At 56.3% G+C, this 20,080-nt stretch overlaps 1 protein-coding gene across 1 annotated transcript; it reads right to left on the reverse strand.

Annotated features, from left to right (window-relative positions):
• Window positions 1-776: 776 nt before the first annotated feature.
• Window positions 777-11,723, reverse strand: TBX21 (T-box transcription factor 21). Its single transcript, XM_042967116.1, has 6 exons — window positions 11,194-11,723; window positions 3,752-3,906; window positions 3,266-3,387; window positions 2,563-2,721; window positions 2,364-2,425; window positions 777-2,114 (listed from the first exon to the last, which is right to left on the reverse strand). The coding sequence occupies exons 1-6, from the start codon at window positions 11,682-11,684 to the stop codon at window positions 1,496-1,498; spliced, it is 1,608 nt and encodes a 535-aa protein (XP_042823050.1). The 5' UTR covers window positions 11,685-11,723; the 3' UTR covers window positions 777-1,495.
• Window positions 11,724-20,080: the final 8,357 nt, after the last annotated feature.

Here is a 20,080-nt window from a genome sequence, read left to right on the forward strand (position 1 = left end):
AATTTCATGTGGTTCAATTTATATTTACTCCTTTAACCTTTGAATAACCCTAAGAGGACGATGGAGAACCAAAGCTGCTAAAACTACAGAGGTGCCCCTGGGTGGCTCAGTTGGTTGAGTGTTCAGGTTAAGCTCAGGTCATGATCTCGCAGTTTGTGAGTTCGAGCCCCACATCGGGCTCTGTGCTGACAGCTGGGAGCCTGGAGCCTGCTTCGGGGTTTTATGTCTAACCTGTCTCTCTCAAAAATAAATAAACATTAAAAAAAATGTTTTTTTAGGGGACGCCTGGGTGGCTCAGTTGGTTAAGCCTCTGACTTCGGCTCAGGTCATGATCTCATCGTTCGTGAGTTCGAGCCTCGAGTCAGACTCTGTGCTGACAGCTCAGAGCCTGGAGCCTGCTTCAGATTCTATGTCTCCCTCTCTCTCTCTCTGCCTCTTCCTCGCTCGCACTCTATCAGAAATAAATAAACATTAAAAAAAATTTTTTTAATCTTTAAAAAAATGCAAAGAGAAATCAAGGCTTCTCCCCACAGAGCTCCCAGCCCCCACCCAGCCCTGTCCTGGGGTCTCGCCCTCCCACCCCTCCTCCGCAGGTCAGGCAGAGGAACCGTTCATTCTCTGTCCCAAGGTGCCCTACAAGGTGGAATCAACCATCAACCTTCAGGACATGTGGTCTTGCTCTGTTTATCCCCTGAGTGAAGCCACTCTGGGTTTCTAGAAGCAGGCACAGGTCCTTGGGAACTGCAGCTGCTGTTGGAGAGCTTTGGTGCACCTGCAAATCCCAGCGGGGTGAGTCCCCATCCACGTCCCCCTCCAGGGCCCTGAAGCAGGACACATTCTCCAGTTTCATGTTTATTTGCAGAAAGTGATGAAGACAAAAGAAATATATCCAGACACCACTCTCTGTACAATAAATAGCCTCCCCATTCCAAAAAGGAAAAAGAAAAAAGCATGCGTGCCCCCATAATCACCACCCCAAAGACTTCGCTTCTTGAGGTGTGCACCAACCCCCCCCTTCCCCGCCCTTCCTGGGGACCCCACTGTCTCTGCGCAGGTGGGGTCCGGGCCAGCCGCCCAAAGTCCTCGGCGCAAACGAAACTGCGCAAAGTTAGTTCTATAAAGGAAGACGGTCTCCAGTTCCCAGCCAGCCCCACCGGACCCCTACCCAGTCCCAGAGAAGAGCGGAAAGCTCCTTTGTGGCCAAGACCTTCTTGTTCTCCGTTCTCCGTTCTCCAGCTGGGAACCCACAGCCAGAAGCAGCACCAGGGAAATGATTGTAGTTGGGGCCGAGGAAGGGGCAGGGGACACTCCTCTCAGGTTTCATCGTGGGCCGGAAGCAGCAAGTGAACCCCAGAACCCGCTCTTCCTCAACCAACTACAAAAAGGGAGGAGACAGAGGGAGCTGGGGCCTCTCAGTCCTGAGTCTGTTGTCTGCATTAGTTGGTGTTCTCCAACCTGATAACACTGTTTCTGTGCCTTTCCCCATGTCATCCCCTCAGTTGGGAAAATAGCTATAAAACTGGCCTTCGGTTTCCTTATCAAAAGGAGAAGGGGCCCCAGCAGGGGAGGAGCTATCGCCACTGGAAGGATAGGGGGACACACGCCTCCTCTTAGAGTCTCCTTCACCCAGTCCTGAGTCACTGGACTCCGGCCGCAGCGGGGTGATCTCAGTCCACACGGAGGGGGAGCCCTGGTCCTCCGGGCCCCGTCCCTCTGAAGCTCCGGGACCGGGTTCCACGGGCAGAGTCCGCATGGGGCGGAACCAGCTGCCTGGGCCCATCTTGGGAGGGTACTGGGGGGCCACAGGCCAGCCGGCTCCAGGCGTCAGGACCTCTTGGCCTCGGTAGTAGGACACGGTGGGCCCAGGGGCGGAGGGCAGGAATGCAGGCTTCATGCTGACCGCTCGAAACTCGGCCTCATAGCTGTGGTCCCGGGGGGGCCCCAGCCAGTAAGGTTGGGAAACCACATCCTTGGCTTGCCCAGGAAGGTCGGAGTAGAAGCGACTGGGAACGGGATACTGGTTGGGTAGGAGAGGAGAGTAGTGGTCTCCCCCAAGCAACTGACAGTTGGGTCCAGGCGGGGAGGGGACGCTGGTGTCAACAGAGGCATACATGCTAAAAAAAAAAAAAAAAAAAAAAAAAAAGGAGGCAAGAAAAGCGGTCACAAACAGAACCACTGACCTGTAAGCCTGCCTACTGCACGTCCCTCCCTGGACCCTCTCGCCCTGCTGGCCCTCCAGCATCCACCCCACCCCTGCCCACCCCCAGGGAAGGAGACGTGCTCAGCACCAGTCTGGAGTCGAGTCCCAGGAGGAACCAAGAGGAGGCCCTCGGCAAAGGTGAGCTGAACCCAGTGGCACTTACGACTCAAAGTTCTCCCGGAATCCTTTGGCAAAAGGGTTATTATCAATTTTCAGCTGAGTGATCTAGAGAGAGGGGAAATAGAGGCACCTGAGTCCCGAGTCTGGTGCTAGAGAACTTCCGGACTCCCCACCAAGGAAGCCGGTGGGCCTCCCTGTCCCCTCCTGTCCCTCGAGGCTCGGCCCCGCCCGGCAGCCCTCACCTCTGCATTCTGGTAGGCGGTCACGGCAATGAACTGGGTCTCTTGGAAGGTGAAGACATGCGTGTTGGAGGTGTTGCAGGCCGCCTCCGGCTCCCCATCGTTCACCTCGACGATGTGTAGCCGAGGCTGGTACTTATGGAGGGACTGGAGCACGATCATCTGAGAGAGAGCCACATGCTTGTGGGGGTCTATGGGTCCTCTACCCCCACCCACGGCTGGTCCTGTGGCCAGGCTAGAAGGGACCCTGAGGTCATAGCGTCCATTCCCCTGCCCTGCTACCACGTAGCTTCCCCCAGGCCTTCTAGCTCCAGTGCCCAGCCTCTCCAGGGCACCACTTCTGCCCTCTTGCCCTGTGTCCTACCCACAGATGTCCGTTGTGACCAAGGTACTAGCACAAGCAAGGCTTCTCAAGGCTCTGTTCAACTTAGACTCCGCGCCCATTTCCTGAGGCCGCGGGCACCAACCCTATGCCCAGCATGGCACACAAGTGATGGCGGCCTCGGGTTTGATGAAGAAACCCCCAGGGCCAGCTCGGCCCATGTCATCCTGAATGCAACCCCGTGTCTGCCCCTGAGACGCAGCTTCCTCCCACCTCATCTTCCCCACACGGTGCATGGAAAAAAACCAGAGTCAGAGAGGAAGAAAAGTGACTTTCACAGAACAGAATCAGCCAGGAGGGGTGGGGGGTGGCGAGGAATCCCACCTGGGTCACATTGTTAGAGGCCCCTTTGTTGTTCGTGAGCTTTAGTTTCCCGAACGAAACTTCCTGGCGCATCCAATGGGCTCCGGTATTGGGGGAATCTGGGTGGACGTACAGGCGGTTTCCTGTGGACAGTTAACCTCTTTGGCATGCAGCCCCCGGGGGACCAGAGCCCTGGTGAGATGGGGCTTCTTTGCCTGTTCGGAGGGGGATGTCAAAAAGGCTGCAGGGGCAGGACTAGATGGGTCAGGGCAAGGGGAGGTGGGCACAGAGGACTGAGCAGAAGACAGGCTAAGGCAGAAGAGAGAAGAGAGGACAAACAGAACGGGGGGGGGGGGGGTGGGTGAGAAGTGGGAGGGGACAAGGGTGGGATGGGGAATTAAGGCTTAGGTATAGCGGGCAGTGGCTCGCGGGTTCCTCCTGGGTCCACCAGGGGGCGCTCAGTCTCGGCGAAAAAGAGCATCCAGGGTTCTCCAGGGGGCTTCCTACCTGGCATGTTGCCCTCAGCCTTGCCACACTGCACCCACTTGCCGCTCTGATACCGCCAGTGGTGCTGGTCCACCAAGACCACGTCCACGAACATCCGGTAATGGCTGGTGGGCTCCAGCCCCGCCACAGTAAATGACAAGAACGGGAACATCCGCCTAGGGAGAACAGAAAGACCCACCAACATCCATCAGACCCCCAACGTCGCAGACAGCCACCCCTGTGCCAAGGCTTTCAGCCATGTGCTGGAGTCAGTTTCCAACCCTCAAGAGAGCCAAGCGGAAATGCCAGCCAGTCGCTAAACAATGCCATAACTAAAACTGAAATTATATCAACTTACAATTAAATACATTATCAGCCGAGGTGATAAATACTCAAAACTCATCGCTTCTCAGTTCGTTTACTACATTTTCCTGTTATCTCTGCTCTTGAGGTTACTTTTTTTCTTTTTTAAAGTTTTTAATGTTTATTTATTGAGAGACAGAGAGCCAGCGGGGGAGGGGCAGAGAGAGCCGGCGACACAGAATCCCAAAGCACACTCCCGGGTTCCGAGCTGTCCGCACAGAGCCCGACATGGGGCTCGAACTCACCAGCCGTGAGATCATGACCTGAGCTGAAGCCAGACGCTTAGCTGACTGAACCACCCAGGCGCCCCGTCTTGAGGTTACTCACATCTCTTGTTCCCATCTGGCGGAAAATACTAGATAACCGTGCTACGGCACGTCTCCTCCCAACTCTGCATCCAGGGATACCACAAGCGTAGCTTGAAATCAGCCACCATAGGGATAGTTACACCACGGAAATCAGCAAACACTATGAATCAGGGCTTTTTCGCTGTTCTTCTTTCAGAGGGTCAGTTGATAGACACTGTCTCGAATCTTAGTTTGCTTCCTAGCCGGGAGCAAAGCCACAAGCCAGCCCCCCAGAGGCACTTCCCCATAGGCCCTCATGCCTCAGTCTCCCAAGCCCTGTCCGGTCTCAGTCCCCGCCCCATCCTCTCCACTGTGGTCCTCACGGTGCCATGATGCTCCCAGCCCTGTGGCACCCAGGCTCCCCCCGCCCCCCCCCCCCCCTGGGGCCAGATGTCTGTGGATGGCCTGCCCCAGGCCTCAGCCTTCAGAGAAGTAGCTAAAATCCTAGGTGGAACTTCCCAGCCACCTGGAAGAGGGCTCTGTTGAGCACAGTCCCCACTCTCAAAGGCCTGGCTCCCAGGAAAAGTGGAGGAAGTCGAGGTTGGGATGCGGTATTATCCTCTATCGCGCCAGAGCAAGAGAGCCGGAGAGGGAAGCAGTTTCATACAACACCCATCTCGCCACTTCCACCGTCACCCATCCTGATGGCTTGGCTTTTCTTTTCCAGCCCAAGCAGGAAGAGCAGATTTTGCAGGATGGCGGAATCACACCCTCATCAGAATCACGTTTCATTCCCACACACCTCTCCCCTCCTCCTACAAGAAGTCATGCAGGGTGGGAAGAAAGACACCAGTCCATGAGTCAGGAGACCTGGGGGAGGGAGGGTGCCAGAGACCTAGGAACACTTTTGGGGGGCATCCTAGTCCTCAGGCATTCCCAGAACGACACCCTTAAGAACCTTGGGAAGGTGTCCCGACATCCCTGTCTTCTCCGGACTCTCCTATGCTGAGAAAAAAGAAAAAAAAAAAGAGGTTTACTGGCCCTATGACCTTAGATAAGTTAATTCCCAAACCAAACCTCAGTTTCTTCACCTGTAAGTGGGGACAGTAACTCCTGTTCATTTTTCCTCTGAGAGCTGTTAAGAAGTTTGAAAGATGCGAAACTCAGCTCATCCGGTCCCTCCTCCACCCCACCCTCTCCCAGGCCCCGAGCTATCAAAGCCCTCAGGCCCTCAGGCCGGGCTGAAGGACCCCAAGCAAGCGTCCAGAGTTCTGGAGCCCAGGGGCTCAGCAGGCCAGCTGACTTGAGAAATCAAAGGTGACGGATGAGGCCTTGAACAATTAAGGTTGGGGCGGTATTTTCAACTCGTCTCTACCACCAACTCCTATGACGCAGTCGGGTCGCACACGTTTTTTGTATCATAACCAGCTCCCCTTCAAACTTGTAGGAATAAAGGAAGAGAAGGAACGTATTCATTGTGTCTCTACTTAGCAGTAGCCAGTCCTTTGAAACGTAATAAAAATTTTTTTTTTGTTTTTTATTAGTTATTTTTGAGAGAGGGAGAGTGTGAGCAGGGGAAGGGCAGAGAGAGAGGGACACAGAGGATCCGAAGCGAGCCCGACACAGACAGCCAAGAGCCCGATGCAGGGCTCAAACTCACAAACCGTGAGATCACGACCTGAGCCAAAGTTGGATGCTTAATCCACTGAGCCACCCAGGAGCCCCTGAAATGTAAAATGTTACTTCCAAGTTTATACTTGAAGCAGCCAAGGACTGGAGAGCCGTGTTGACGGATCCTTGGTGGGAGAACAGTGTCGGGGGCTCCTGACTACAGCGTACACGCCCTGGGGTCCATCTCTCTACCCTGCTTAGCTCTGGTAGAGGGAAATGCAGGAGAAGGGGGAAGAGAATGGGGGAAAGGGAGAAGAGAAGGGAGGTCTCATTTCACCCTAAAAGTCTAGAATCGCCACCAGCTGGAACCCCAAAATAGCCCCTGATTTACATGACACTTTGCTGGGAAGGAACACGGTCTGATGCCAAAGGAAGCCCTTCAAAAAGACCACTTATGGGGCGCCTGGGGGGTCTCAGTCAGTTAAGGGTCCGACTTCGGCTCAGGTCAAGATCTCACGGTTCGTGGGTTCAAGCCCCACGTCAGGCTCTGTGCTGACAACTCAGAGCCTGGGGCCTGCTTCGCATTCTGTGTCTCCCTCTCTCTCTGCCCCTGCCCCGCTCGCGCTCTGTCTCTCTCTCAAAAATAAAGTAAACGTTAAAAAAAATTAAAAAAATAAAAAACCAAAAAGACCACTTACCATCCATCGTGCCCTCAGAGGACAGGGCCCGAGACTCTAAATTCCTGAGCTAGGGCTCAGGACTATCCCATCTTGAAATGATTCGCAGGGTCACCACACCCTCCACCCCATCCTGAACACCTCTGATAAGTTCCAATTCACCGTCATTACGTACAGATTAAAAGGAGGTGATTTTTCGTCAGTCATGTTGGCAAAGTGGTTCACAACTGATATCCAACGCTGCTGAGTCTGTGGGGAAAGGGGTCCTCTCACACACTACTGGTGCGGGTGTAGATTAGTATCACCTTTTAGGAGGATATCCCAGCACTACCTTGTACCTATCGAAATGCAAAATGTGCTCAGGCATCAAAGGATCTCCCCTCCCCCCCCCCCAACCTCAGATCCAACTTCATGGAAATTAGACAGTCACTAGCAAACAGCCGATGGAAAACAAAGCTGTTTTCACCTGCCCCAAGAGAAATTAAGCCAGTGAGTCCAAAAAAAAAAAAAAAAAATTGTCTTAGGGGCACCTGAGTGGCTCAGTTGGTTAAGCACTGGACTCTTGGTTTCAGCTCAGGTCATGATCTCACGGTTCGTGAGTTCGAACCCCGCGTCTGGCTCTATGCCGACAGCTCAGAGCCTGGAGCCTGCTTCGGATTCTGGGTCTCCCTCTCGCTCTGCCCCTCCCCTGCTCACGCTCTCTCTCTCTCTCTCTCTCTCTCTCTCTCTCAAAAATAAATAAAACATTAAAAAACTTTTTTTTTTAGTTGTTTTAAAGATCTAAGAAGTTCTCCGAGTCAGGAACGTAGAGAAGGGAAAACCACCATGGCTAGGAGGCCAGTGATCCAGGATCGGTTAGCACTGAAATTGTTTTATCAACCCCTAAATTCACACATACATACACAAATGCAAATTGAGCTCCTTAACAACAGAACTACCCAAAGTTATCTTAATTATAATAATCAACTAATCACACCCAGAAAAGTGGGGATTGCCAGCAATGAATGCACACCCACACACCCACACACACAGACACCGGCCTCTCTCTTCCTCTGCTGAGAATATCTACCATCAACTATTCTCTGCACACCAACACATTCACAGCACACACACACACGCTGCCACACAGAGATACAGCGCAAGTCCAGTGTAGGCACCCCGAAACTTCACAAACACACAAACTTCAACTCCAACGTCTCCACTTGGTCGGTCCAACATTTTATCTCACTTTCCCCTCCCAGTCCCACCCGAGAGGCCTGGGTCAGTCTCTGGCGCTGGGAACTGCCATCCCCACCCCCCACTGCCGCTCCCCACCTTGCTGTTACTGCCCATGGAGGAGAGAGTGACTGTCGCTTGTCCATAGTGCGAGGGATGGGTCTAGGGTGGGTGGGAGAGGAAGGATCTGGGAGGGAGTGAGTCAGCCCAAGGCAAAAGGCTGTGGGGCTGTGGGTGGGCCTGGGCTGGAAGGATTTTTCAAAAAGGAAGAAGGCCGTGGGTGATGCGGTGGTGACTGGCAGGTCACTGGAACCCACGGGGGGACAGGCCAGCTCTCCAAAGCAGGATAGGAAGGGTGCCGTTCTCTGAGCCCAAGGCTTACTTTTCAGAAGTCAGTAGCGCAAGGAAATGGCCGCCGACTTCCCAGATCGCTGGAGCCCAAGTTCAGGTACGGGGCTGAGTTGGGGCCAGTGGGACTGAACTGGGGATGGTATGTTCTCTGTCCCTTCCACCCCACCATGGGACCCCTGAGGCCTGCTCCAAGGGAGGCATCAAAGGAGGTGGTGAGGTCCCCTTCTAACAGGGACCTCAGAGTGTCCGAAGCTGTCCCTCAGGATGGATCGAAAGCGTGAGGATTGTGACAAATACAGTCACACACAATTACAAAATGATCTGGGAAATTTGATACTATGTATGAATTTCTTCTCAGGTTTGCTAATAGTATCGTGCTCGCTTTTATTTTATTTTTTATTTTTTTTAACGTTTATTTATTTTTGAAAGAGAGAGACACACAGAGCATGAGTGGGGGAGGGACAGAGAAAGAGAGAGACACAGAATCCGAAACAGGCTCCAGGCTCTGAGCTGTCAGCACAGAGCCCGATGCAGGGCTTGAACTCACAAAACGGTGAGATCATGACCCGAGCCGAAGTCTGACACTCAGCCGACCGAGCCCCCCGGGCGCCCCGTGTTTACTTTTAAAAAGCCATTTTTAGACGCGCATCGAGAAATTTGAAGGATGAACACTCTTTCGTAGTGTCTAGGATTTACTTAGTAAATACTTAACACCATCACTGATAAAGCTGCAGACTGGGGAGTGGGAGGCGGAAGTGAGGTGAGTGAGAATAAAGAAGAAACAAGATTGGACCAGGGGTGACAAGGGCTGAAGCTGGTGATGGGTAGGTGGAGGCCTGTAAGGTTTTTCTCTTTGCTTTTGTATATATTGGAACTTTTCGTAATAAAAGAAAGTAAGTGTATGGATCTCGAAGGGAGACACCAAAACTCATCAAGAGAGAATTATTCAGCAAGAACATGAAGGAAAGAAGGAGGCCACAGGGTATCAATGGGGACCCGCAGAGACACATCCCTGTGAGACACCTCCCTCGCCAGGCCGCGGGCAGCCCGCCGCCAGTCCAGCGCCCATTGGGTCCCTGAAGTTCTGGCCAATGCTCCGTCCACCCCAGCCCTCAAGGCTGGAAGGGCCAATTGTAGGGAGGCCAGGGCCTTCCCCCAGGGTGGGAAGGGCTTCCTGACCATCTGAGGAGAGCGGAGGCCTGAGCTCAGGTCTGCTGGGTGACAGAGTGCGAGCCACTCGGTCCCTAGGCTTCAGCACCCCTACCTATAAATGGGGAGACGGCTTGACCTACGTAGCATACTGTAAAATAATGGAAGTGAAAGCACTCTGAATGCATCAATGCCTTTGGACAGTATAGGCTGCTGTTTTTACTCCTGGCCGTGAGGGGCCGGAGAAAGAAAGCCAGGCGGGTACCGTCTGGATTCTGGTGCCAGTTCTGCCAGTGACGGCTAGGAAGAGTCTCTTCGTGTCTCTGAGCCCGCTTCCCTATCTGTGCAGGGAGGGGACTGGACAGGATCTTCTGGGTCCCCTCCAATTCAAACTTGATGGGACTAGAAGCCCGGGCTGTGCCTGGGAGCACTCACAGCGGGCCCGGGTTGGGGGGGCACAGAGAGGAACCATCAGAAGGTTTAGGGGATGAAGGCCAATGCCATAATAACAGACAGTGCCAACTTCCCTGGGTTCATCCCAGAGAAAGAGAAACAACTCAGCAACTTGAAGCTGTTTGTGATTGGTGGACAGGTCCCTCAATCCCAGGCCACCCCACAGAAATCACTGGGAGGGAAGACTATCCCAGCAATGTCTACATTGAATGCCAACCCCCCAACCCTGGCCCAGCATGGTGGCCTCTCCCTTCTCCCTCCCCAGGCCCCACACCGGGTATCTGCCCTTCAACACCTCCTGGGCGCACTGATGACACAGCCCCTCCACACAGAGGTCCTCCTTGGTCCCCTGCCCACACAGGCCCCCACTGGGAAGGGTGGGTGCACACTCTCACATGCCAGACACAGGCCGGGCCCACTCAGTGTTGCTTACTAAACAAATAACGCACTAACAGCAAGTTTCTCTTTCTTTCCTCACGCAGGAGGCTCTCTCCGGAAGCAGCACCCTCAGCCCCAAACCCTACCCCGCATGCTCTGGGCTCATAGGACACTAAGCCGTGGAGCCAGGGGTTCCCCAGGCTGGATGGTAGACTGGAAAGCATCTGGACAGGGATGAGGCAGACTTTCAGGGGACAGACCTCACGGGGAGCAGAGTGGGACTGGTGGCCAACTGGGACCTGGGGGCTCAGCGTCACCTGCTCAGGCCCATGGGTATGTGTGCTTTCCGTCAGGGCCTGTGCCTGGAAGGGATCTGTGCCCCCCACACACTTTACCACATCCCCCCCCCCCCAAACACACTCACACCAGACATATGATCTCAAAGTACTACCGGAAGGGAAACTTGGCGACTGCTTCCCCGTGTCACCAAATCCCAGTCTTACCCACCTCCCAAAACTGACCTGTGCACAACACTGGCAAAAGGGCTGGGAGTGGGTAGGGAGCGGGGGGATAGGAGGGGTGGGTTGGGTACAGGAAGACCCTGCCCTCTCTTCCATTTCCCCACACATAGGCGCTAAGAGGGGTCCTGCCCTGTCAAACCCAACACACATGTCCCCCTCTGCCCACCGTGACCCCCACTGAGGCAGAGAGTGATCCAAGGGCGCACCCCAATTCTGGGTGAAACCATAGGTACCCTCCCCCCTAACCCACGACAACTTCTCATTGCACCCACTCTCCATCTCCCTTCTGACTTCTATGTCCTAGGAGAAAACAACACTCAGACCTTTCCTGTCCCCACTACAACTCCCTCCCTGCTACCCCCAAAGTCTAAGCCAAACTGTGAAGGGCTCCGACGCGAGAAGGATAAAACAAAACAAAACAAAACAGAACACTTGTTCCGGGCGCGCGTCTCACTCACCGTCCCTGCTTGGTGATGATCATCTCCGTCTGGTGCTGATTAAACTTGGACCACAACAGGTGGTTGTTGAGCGCGACTCTCAGCTTCCCGGACACCTCCAGCCCCGCCGGCAGCGCGTAGTCCTCGCGCGGCCCCGGGTAGAGAACCGAGCGCGGGTCCGGGGCCCCATAGCCGTCCCCAGGCTGGTAGCCCTCGGCGCTCGCCGTCGGCGGGAAGGGCTCGCCCACCCCGGGGAAGCCGGCGGCCTGGGGCCGGGGCGGGTAGGCGTAGGCTCCGAGGAAGCGGCCCGGCGGAGCGGGCACCAGGGCGCCCCCGGGGTACGGCGCCCCCAGGCTGGCGCCCCCGCGACGGTCGGCCGCGTCCTGCGCGCCGGGCTCCGGGTAGAAGTAGCGGTTCTGCGGGTCGGCGCCGGGCGCCCGGCCCTCGTCGCTCGCCGGCATCGGCTCGGTGCCAGTCAGCATGTCTCCGCAGCCCGGCTCCACGATGCCCATCCGGGGCGGGCTGGCACCTTCCCGCAGCCGTCGGGGACCGGCCCCTCTCCGCGCGGGGGCAGGCGTGGGGGTCTCGAGAGTCGGGGCGGGGCCCCGGGGCCGGGGGCGGGGGCGGGGGGGGGGCCCCACCGGAGCCCGGGCTCGGACGCCTGGGTCCTGCGCCCGCGTTTGGCGGGCGCGCAGCTGCTCCCGGGCTCCCTCTCCAGCGGGCCGCTGTCACTAGCGTCGCGGCGCCTTTGCTGTGGCTTTATGAAGCTCTCTGGGCTCCCCCCCACCCCCCCACCTCGGCCCCGCCCCGCCTCACCCCGCCCCCTCGTGGCTAATCCTCGGCAAATTCGAAGCAGCCGCCGAGGACTGGAGGCCCCCACGGTGTGGCGGGTCCCCGCGCGCCGCCAAGTTCAAGCTTAAAGACTGCCTTCTGGAAAAGTCCACCCGTCCACCCGAAACGCCAGCCTGTTTCTCTCCTCTGGAGCCTCGTGGAAATTCCACCCATCCTTCCAGGCTCAGCTCAAAGGTCCCCTCCTACAGGAAGCCTTCGGTGATGGCCCAGATGCGACTCACAGGGCCTTGCGGCCGGCCGCACTCGCCGCTCGGCGCAGCAGCGGGGTCTGCACCCAGTCCGAACTGCTTAGACCGCGAACATTCAGCAGATCACTGATGCCCACTGTGTGCCCAGGCTCTGTGCTAGGTGGCTGTGCCTGAAGTGTTTGCGCTCTTTCTCGGGGGGCCAGAGACCCAGCTGGGCTGTGTCCCATGCATCTCGTCCCAACAGCCCCAAGGCGGAGCTGGAAGCTGGGGGCAGCGGGAAGAGCTCCTTGAAAGGGATTGCACCCGCTGCAGCTTCAGGTTTGCAGGGTCGGCGGGGGGCGGCCAGGGCACTGGAAGCAGCCCTGGGCTGCCCGTGCTCAGAGTCTCGTCCCTGGCTCTGCCTGTCACTCAGGTATGTGTGACCTGGGCAAGTCACTTCCCTTGCCTGAAAGGCAGCCTCCCAACCATAGAATGGGGGAAATAAGCTGATTTCCTTTTCAGAGGGGCTGTGAGCCTTACCCTAGAGGGTGGACCTGTGCAGCACTCTCCAGTCTATTCTTCCCTCTGCTCGGAAGGCTGCTGGGAACAGGTTCAGGGCCCGCTGACGGGGCAGGATGCCCCCCACCCCGATTTGTTCCGCAGGACTGCCTGCGAGATAGGACCACTACTAGGGCTTTTCTTTCTCTAGTTTGTTTTTCTGTTGAGTAACAGAGTCGTCTTAGGATGAAAACAATCCTTTCCCCCCCCAGTTGAAAACAGCATCATTGGGAGTTTTCTTGCACATACGGATAAAGCACACTCCTAGAAAATGTAAGCAGTAAAAATGGGGCTGTTACAATAAACCACCCCAAACTCCATCCCGCAGAGGCAAACAGGATTCGCATTTTGGTGAACACCTTTCCAGACGTCACTCCCTGCACACAGCCTTTCTGTCTTATGCGCGAACACACACACACACACACACACACACACACACACACACACACATTTTATATAAACACCACACGTGCTGCTTTGTAATGTGTTTTTTTTTTCACTCAATAAGGTGTCATGGAATTTTTTGCATGTCAATATATAGATGAAGATTTACATTTTAAAGAGGGTTTTGAAAAATACTTTCATATTTTCATCATGTTAAAGGTTAACCTCTCCTCTCCCCGCACCCTCCCAGCCCTCCTCACTTCTCCCCTGGGGGCTGGCCCCATCTCTATATCGCTGTCCCAGCCCAACAGGGCTCCACCCTTAGGGCTCCATGGGGACTCTCTGCTCCCAACTAGAGCTGAACCGAGAGGCAGGTTGGCAGGTGAAGGAGAAGCTGGGGACCCCAGGAGGCGGGCATGACCCAGGGAGGGTGGAGGGAGGGAGAATCAGCACATCCCCTGAAAATGGAGACCCGATAGGAGACAGCACCAGAACTGGGGACTGGCCCCTCCCACCCCTTTACCCACCATTTCCCCATGCTTCAGGGAGGCGGGAAGTTTCTGCCTGCTGTTCCGAGTGGGGCAGCATTGTCTGAAAGAGATGGTGACCTTGGGACCCCTGGCTACTTTTTGAGAAACACGACACATTTCAGTAACACTTCCCTGAATGACTAATTTCCCCAGGAGACTTGAATGCTGACATCTCTTTTGGGGGACGTTTTTGCTAAGTACCTGACTGTGGAAGGCCAAATGGAGTTTTGTTCCTCCTTGTCTCTCTCCCTCCTCTCTTCCACGCCAATCCTCAGGTCAAGAGATCCATCTCCCTGCCTCTGAACAGGATGACCTGAGCTCCCGCCCCGGTTTCCAGGGCAGAAGGGATTATGAATCTCAGAGTCAGGTGGACCTGGGGACAGTCCCTGGAGGAAGAAGGTGATTGGAGGCAGTCTCTCTGTAACTTGATGGGCCGTTAGGGGGTCATCAACCCCAGATTCCTCACCCCCTCACTCCAATTTCTTCCAAAAAAGAAAGTGCTTGTGAAAAGCGGGGGCCGAGTGGCCCTGGCGTCACCACCGCCAGTCCCGCCCCTCTGCCAGCTTGGGTGAGAACCCTGGCAGTGACACCTCCTCCTCCTGTTGCCACCTCACCCTCTTCCCAGGCCCTGAGGCTGGAGGCGTGGGAAAGGGGGTTCAGGACACCAGGTCCCCTGGGATCCCCTCACTTCCCCATCACTGCCCCTCCCAGTCCCTCCCCCATCCCATGCACCTGCTGAGCACCCAGAAGGCTGGCCCTGGGGGGGCGGGGTGGAGGCGGAGCAAAGACACACAGGGTCTGTGTCCAGGATTTGAGAGTCATGGTCTCCAACAAAGATCCCATGTTAGGAGACAAGCTGGATGGTGACTGTGGGAAACGGAATGGCCCGCCAAACTCACACATCCCGTTGGCGGCCAAGCCAGGGCTGGAGCCCTGGTGTCTTGACTCCTGATCCAGTGTCCTTCTCACAAGAGTGTCTGCCTTCCCATTCTGAGACCGAACAAGAACAACAAATGAAAAGTCCGTGCAATCGCACTGGAAAACAGAAAAGAAAATTGCCCCTAACCCGCCAGCTTGGACACTAGTTTTCTTCACCCTGTTGTTCCCTGCATGTATTCAAGGTTCCTTGTCAGGCCGTTTCAAGACTCGCCACACCTGTGGGTCAGGAACTGTGCCAGAAGTCCACATGTGCCCCACTGAGGAAATCTCAAGTCAGGCGGGGCGGGGGGGGGGGGGTGCGTGCAAGACAGAAGAGAGGGCAAGGGGCGAGTGAGAGGGAGGTCTACAGAGGCAGAGCTGCCTGTGGGTGCTGGGGGTGGGGCAGAGGGAAATGGAAACCCCAATTCCAACCCTTGCTGGCTGTGTGGCCTGTTCGAGCCGCTTAACCTCTCTGGTTTCCTTGTCAGCAAAAAGAGCCAGTAGCCCTTTTCCAAGGACGAGCTGGGTGAACTGCATCTCCAGGGAGTTGTGAGGTAATGTAAGGGGGAGGGGCTTGCCCGCCCCGAGGCAGGCACAGATCTGAGGCACCTCTCTTCCTCTCTTCCAAGCTGTCCTCTCTCCCCTGTGGTATCCGCGGGTCCCTCACAAAGGGTCCTCAAATCCAGCCTCCAGCCTTCCACTAAGGGCCCTGCCTGGGCCTAATGAGAACCTCTCCGTAAGACTCCAGCTCAGAGGTGACAGGTTTCCCCTCCTGAAATGCCCAGCCACCATTCCCTGGAGACTCATGTCTCTGAGATGGGCCAGACCCCAGGGATCCTGGGGTCCCAGAGATCAATTAGGCTCAGCCACTGCCCCTGAAGAGCTCCTAGCAACGTGATCCCAGGGCCAGCGTTCTCGAGCCCCTCATCCCACTTGCCCCTCGCAGCCCAGCAGCCTCTGTGCACATACATGACCCATGTGTGCACCCACACACAGCACACAGGGCCATGCTGGACAAACCCTGTGACAGTCCCCACAGCCACACCTCTTCTCTTGTCCCACGTCCAGCCTCTCTGGGCTCCTTGGGTATCTGCCTCTGCTCACCCCTCACCCGCCCTGAGTGCCCTCCCGCTTCGGCCCAGATTGCCAGTCCTTCAGAGAGCACAGCCGGAACCATCGGATTAACAGCCAGGGAGGGCAGAAGGGGAGCACCTGTAGAACCCCTCCCCCCATGACAGCTGCAGGAGTTGTGTGTCCCCAGCACCCAGCACCCAGGGGTCAGTGTGGGCTCATCTCAAGGTCAAAGGCTCTGGGTTCTTACCCCCAGGCCGGCTCACCCTTCCCTGCCCCACACCCCCTCAAGGCTGGACAGCCCTTACCCTTTGGCTCCAGGCCATGCCTGGGTCTTTCTCCATTTCAGTCCTTCACCCTCTATGGGCACCTATCAGGGACCATCTCTTTTGGTCGCTAACTGTTCTCACCCCCGCCCCAGCTCTTCACACAATACCCACACCCCACACACCCCACCCCCGCTGCTGTGCCTCCATACAGCACCCCCGCCCCCACTGTGTTCCAAGGCCTGGGCTCCTGTGTCTTTCTGAAGGGACGCTAAGATGTTGGGTACTTGAGCAACTCTGTAATCACGGGGGGCAGGCCAGGTTATGGATGGGCAAGCCCAAGCTTCAGGGAGGCCCCGGGGGAGAGGCTGTGTCACCCCCCCCCCTTCCCGGGGGAATCTCAGCAGACAGGCCCTTAATCTCAGGCAGGAAGCAGGGTCCGGTTACCAGGAGGGGAGGGGAATACCTTGGGCTAAGGGTAAAGGGAGCTTGGGGGGGGGGGGGCACTGCCACAGGGAGGAGAGGGAAGAAAAAGAAGGGTGAGTGGGATCTAATCAAGTTAACCCCTTCACAGCCAGGCTCCCCTCTTGTCATCCTGCGCTCTTTGGGACAGCTCCTGGTCATAGGCTCTGCTGGGTGAGGTGTCTCTCATATAAGGCCACCCCCAGGGCCTCTGACCATAGGACAGCAGACTCCCTGCTGGGCCAGGCTCTCTCCAAGGCCCTCTTCTGGCTTCCTGTGAGCCCTAGGCATCCTTGTTTGTCCCACGACTCTCTTTGTCTTTAGGGCTTCTGGTCTCTGTTGCTCTGGTATGTTTGCCTGATTCTGGGCCCCTCGGGGTCCCTGTGTCTCTGCCTGCGTTCCGGTGGGTCCTCCTTACATCCACCTCTGTCTCCAGGATCTGTCAAACCTCTGTGTGCTTGTCTTGAGTGCAGGCTCCATATCTACCTCATCTGCTATCTTTGGGCCTCTGAGTCTGTCTCTGTTTCTCTACATCTATCAGGGTCTTGAGGTCTATCTCGATCTCAGTGCGCCTGCTACACGTCTCTCTGTCTGTCTGTCTGTCTGGGACCGGGCCTCCATCTGTGAGTCCGCTCTGGGCCTGTCGTCTCCGGCCTGAGTCCTTTGGCTTGTCCCTCTGCTTAACACTGTAGGGTGGAGACGAGCTGGGGCAGGCTGATGGGCTGGACCAGGGATGGACAAAAGAGGAAGGGAAAAGGGGACGTGGGTGGTAATGGGGGTCAGAGATGAGGGGACAAGTCCCATTCTTAAATGGTGCCGAAAGCAAGCTGGATAGCCCTGAAACACCAGATGCAGCTCTGTCAGGCCACGGCAAGGGACATGGCAGGGGACACACCTGGTCAGGGGTAGGGGCAGAGTTGCACAGAAACTGAAACAGGCATCAATGGAGAGGACCCAGAGGCAAATAGAAAGACAGATGGGGAGCTCTGGGTTCTGATCCGGGCTCCACCACTAGTCCCCAGTGACCCTCTCTGTGGGGCGGGAGCAGGGGTGGGGTGGGGAGCACAGAGGAAGATTTCCCTAAACCCGGCACAGGAGACTGCTCGGCCCTTTCGGTCCCTCAAGGGGTATCCCAAAGTCCCATCCGTTACCAGCACCCTCTGTGTCTGTGACTGGGCTAGGGGCAGGTCAGAGGGAAGAATGGAGGTTAGACAGACGGAAGGACTTCCTGTTGCGCAGCAGGAGGGTGAGGAGGCCCAGATTCTCCTCCCAGCGGTCCTGGGCCCCTGTGTTGGGGCTGGGACTGGAGGGGCAGGGGGGTAGGGGCTCAGCAGCTGGGTAATTAGCCATCGCTCTCAAGCCCTGGGGGAGGGGCCGGCTGGACTGAGAAACCAACGCAAAGTGACAGGGGCAGTTTTGACACGCCGTGGAGCTGACGGGCCCAGGGGGCCAGGGCTTTGGGTTGGGGGTGGGGTGGGGTGAAATCCCATCAGATGATTAAAAAATAGGTCAGAGGGAAGAAGCTGCAGCCGGCACTGGGTCCGCGGTGAGAACGCCATGTAGCTTCCCCCGGGGGGGTTTGGGCCAAAATGGGGTGGGGGAGCTGGGGAACATTTGCAGGGGCGGGTGAGCTAGGAGTGAAGACAAGAAGGCTCCGGGCCCAGCAGCTGGCCCTCTGTCTCCCTCAGCGCTGTTTCATGGGGACACTTTGGGACCCTACCTGCAGTCTACCTTCTGGCCTTCCTGGCCTTCCTGTTGCACCATCTTCTTCCTCGAAGGCAGGAAGATGCAGCCTCTGTCCACCCCACCCCGCCCACGACATATATACACATTCTATTCTAGAAACCGAGACTGTGGCCCCCTCGGGAAGCTGTCTTTACCTTCTGGCCTCAAGCCCTCCTGCTACAAAGGCAGCCTGCTGACTTATCCCACGTCTCTTGCCTGGCTGAACAAATTCACCTACCCCTGCATCCTGCTTGGGTCCACTTGGCCCTCCAGCCTGTTCTCAGAGCTTCCATTTCCCTCTTTCCGTCCTTTTCCTCTTTCCCAACTCCTGCCATGAAGCGTAACAGTGTCCCAGGAAAGGCACAAGACAAAGAAAGGGCAAGGAGGAGTGAGGTAGGGGACCCGGGAGCCCGGGACAGGTTGATGATCTCCAAGCACTTAATAGATGGAAGATCGGTGACTGCCTGTATCAGAGAGAACTCGGAGACACCACTGAAGTGTGTTCATTCCATGGAAGCAGCTTAGAGCCACCTCCCACTCCACCTGCTTACGGTTGGGAAGTTCTTTCAGTTCTCTTCCCACAGCCCCTCGGATTGCAGCTCAGTCCCATTTCCTTTTCTGAGATCCCTCCAACCTATGCAGTAGCCCTGCACTGTGGGAGTGGAATGGTGGCTCCCCGTGCCCTGCTCTGTTCCTCGGAAACCCCGGGCACAGGCGGAAGCCGGCCAGGAACCGGTGTCCGAGCGGAGGGACAAATCAGGCATCAGCAGTCCCATCCTCAGCTCAGTGGACACCTGGGTCCCTCCCACGGCAACGGAGGACACCCGAGGCCATGTTGGCATGAAAATGGATTTGGCTGGGTCTGACCTTGAGTTTAACCCCACTTACCACCCCAGACAAAGATCCGCTGTGACACGCAAGTCTGAGATTTCCCCGGGAGCCTGTCGTCTGCTGCCCACCCCCCTCAGTTACCCAGAAAGTGTCACAAGGCGTCCTGCCAACCTTCTTCCACTACGGCCATGGGCAGCTGGCACTCTGTGCGGGGCCCTGAGACAGCCCCTGGACCCGCATCTCCAGCCACAGGGGGCACGAAGCTGGTGTGGCCGCCCATCACTGCCCCCCTCCCATGCCTGCTTCCATTTCTTTCCAATCACTGGACCAGAGCCTGACGTGTTCTGTGGGTTGGGGAGGGATGGCTATGGTCAGGCAAGTTCTTAGTAACTGGACAAGAGGCTGTGAATTGAGATACTGGGTCCACTGTTTTCACCTCTCCCTCTCTCTCTCTGTCTGTCTCTCTCTCTCTCTCTCTCTCTCTCTCTCTCTCTCTCTCTCTCACACACACACACACACACACACACACACACACTGACCTAAGGCCACCACCCAAGGCTCAGGGCCCCAGGAATGAGCTGTGTACCAGGGTTCCCAGGCTCCCGCTACCCAAGACATTGTGCTGAGTCCAGCTTATATCTTGTCCCATCCCTGAACTTCCAGTGAGTTTGGAAAGTGGAAAAACCTGAGTCCTTCCTGATTATCCCACTCTCCACACTGTTGCTTGGGGCAGGGAGGATGAGACAAGGGGACACTCCAAGCAATTCATGCCTTTGATTTCTTTAGCCGGCACAATGCTATGAGGTCAGCTGGGCAGGGATCATTGTCCTTGTTCTGCAGAGAAGGAAACTGAAGTAGAGAGAAATTAAGTACCTTGTCAAGGTCACCCAGCTAGTGACCCGACCGCCTCTGCAAAGAGGATACTGTAGTTCTGCCCATTTTACAGATGAGGAAAACCGATGCTTAGTTTCCCCCCCAGGCTCTCCGTTGTTTTGATTCCTTATCCTTCTGTTCTCCCAAGGTATCATACCCAGCCCACTTGTGGCTCAGAGTCCTTTCCCTTTCTCTGGAGAAGGGCGAGACCCTAAGGCTTCCCCAGTCACCTGGTGGGCGTTCCCCTGTACTTTGGGAAGTCAGTCCTTGT

Source organism: Panthera tigris, chromosome E1 (assembly GCF_018350195.1).
Source record: "Panthera tigris isolate Pti1 chromosome E1, P.tigris_Pti1_mat1.1, whole genome shotgun sequence".
Lineage (NCBI taxonomy): Eukaryota > Metazoa > Chordata > Mammalia > Carnivora > Felidae > Panthera > Panthera tigris.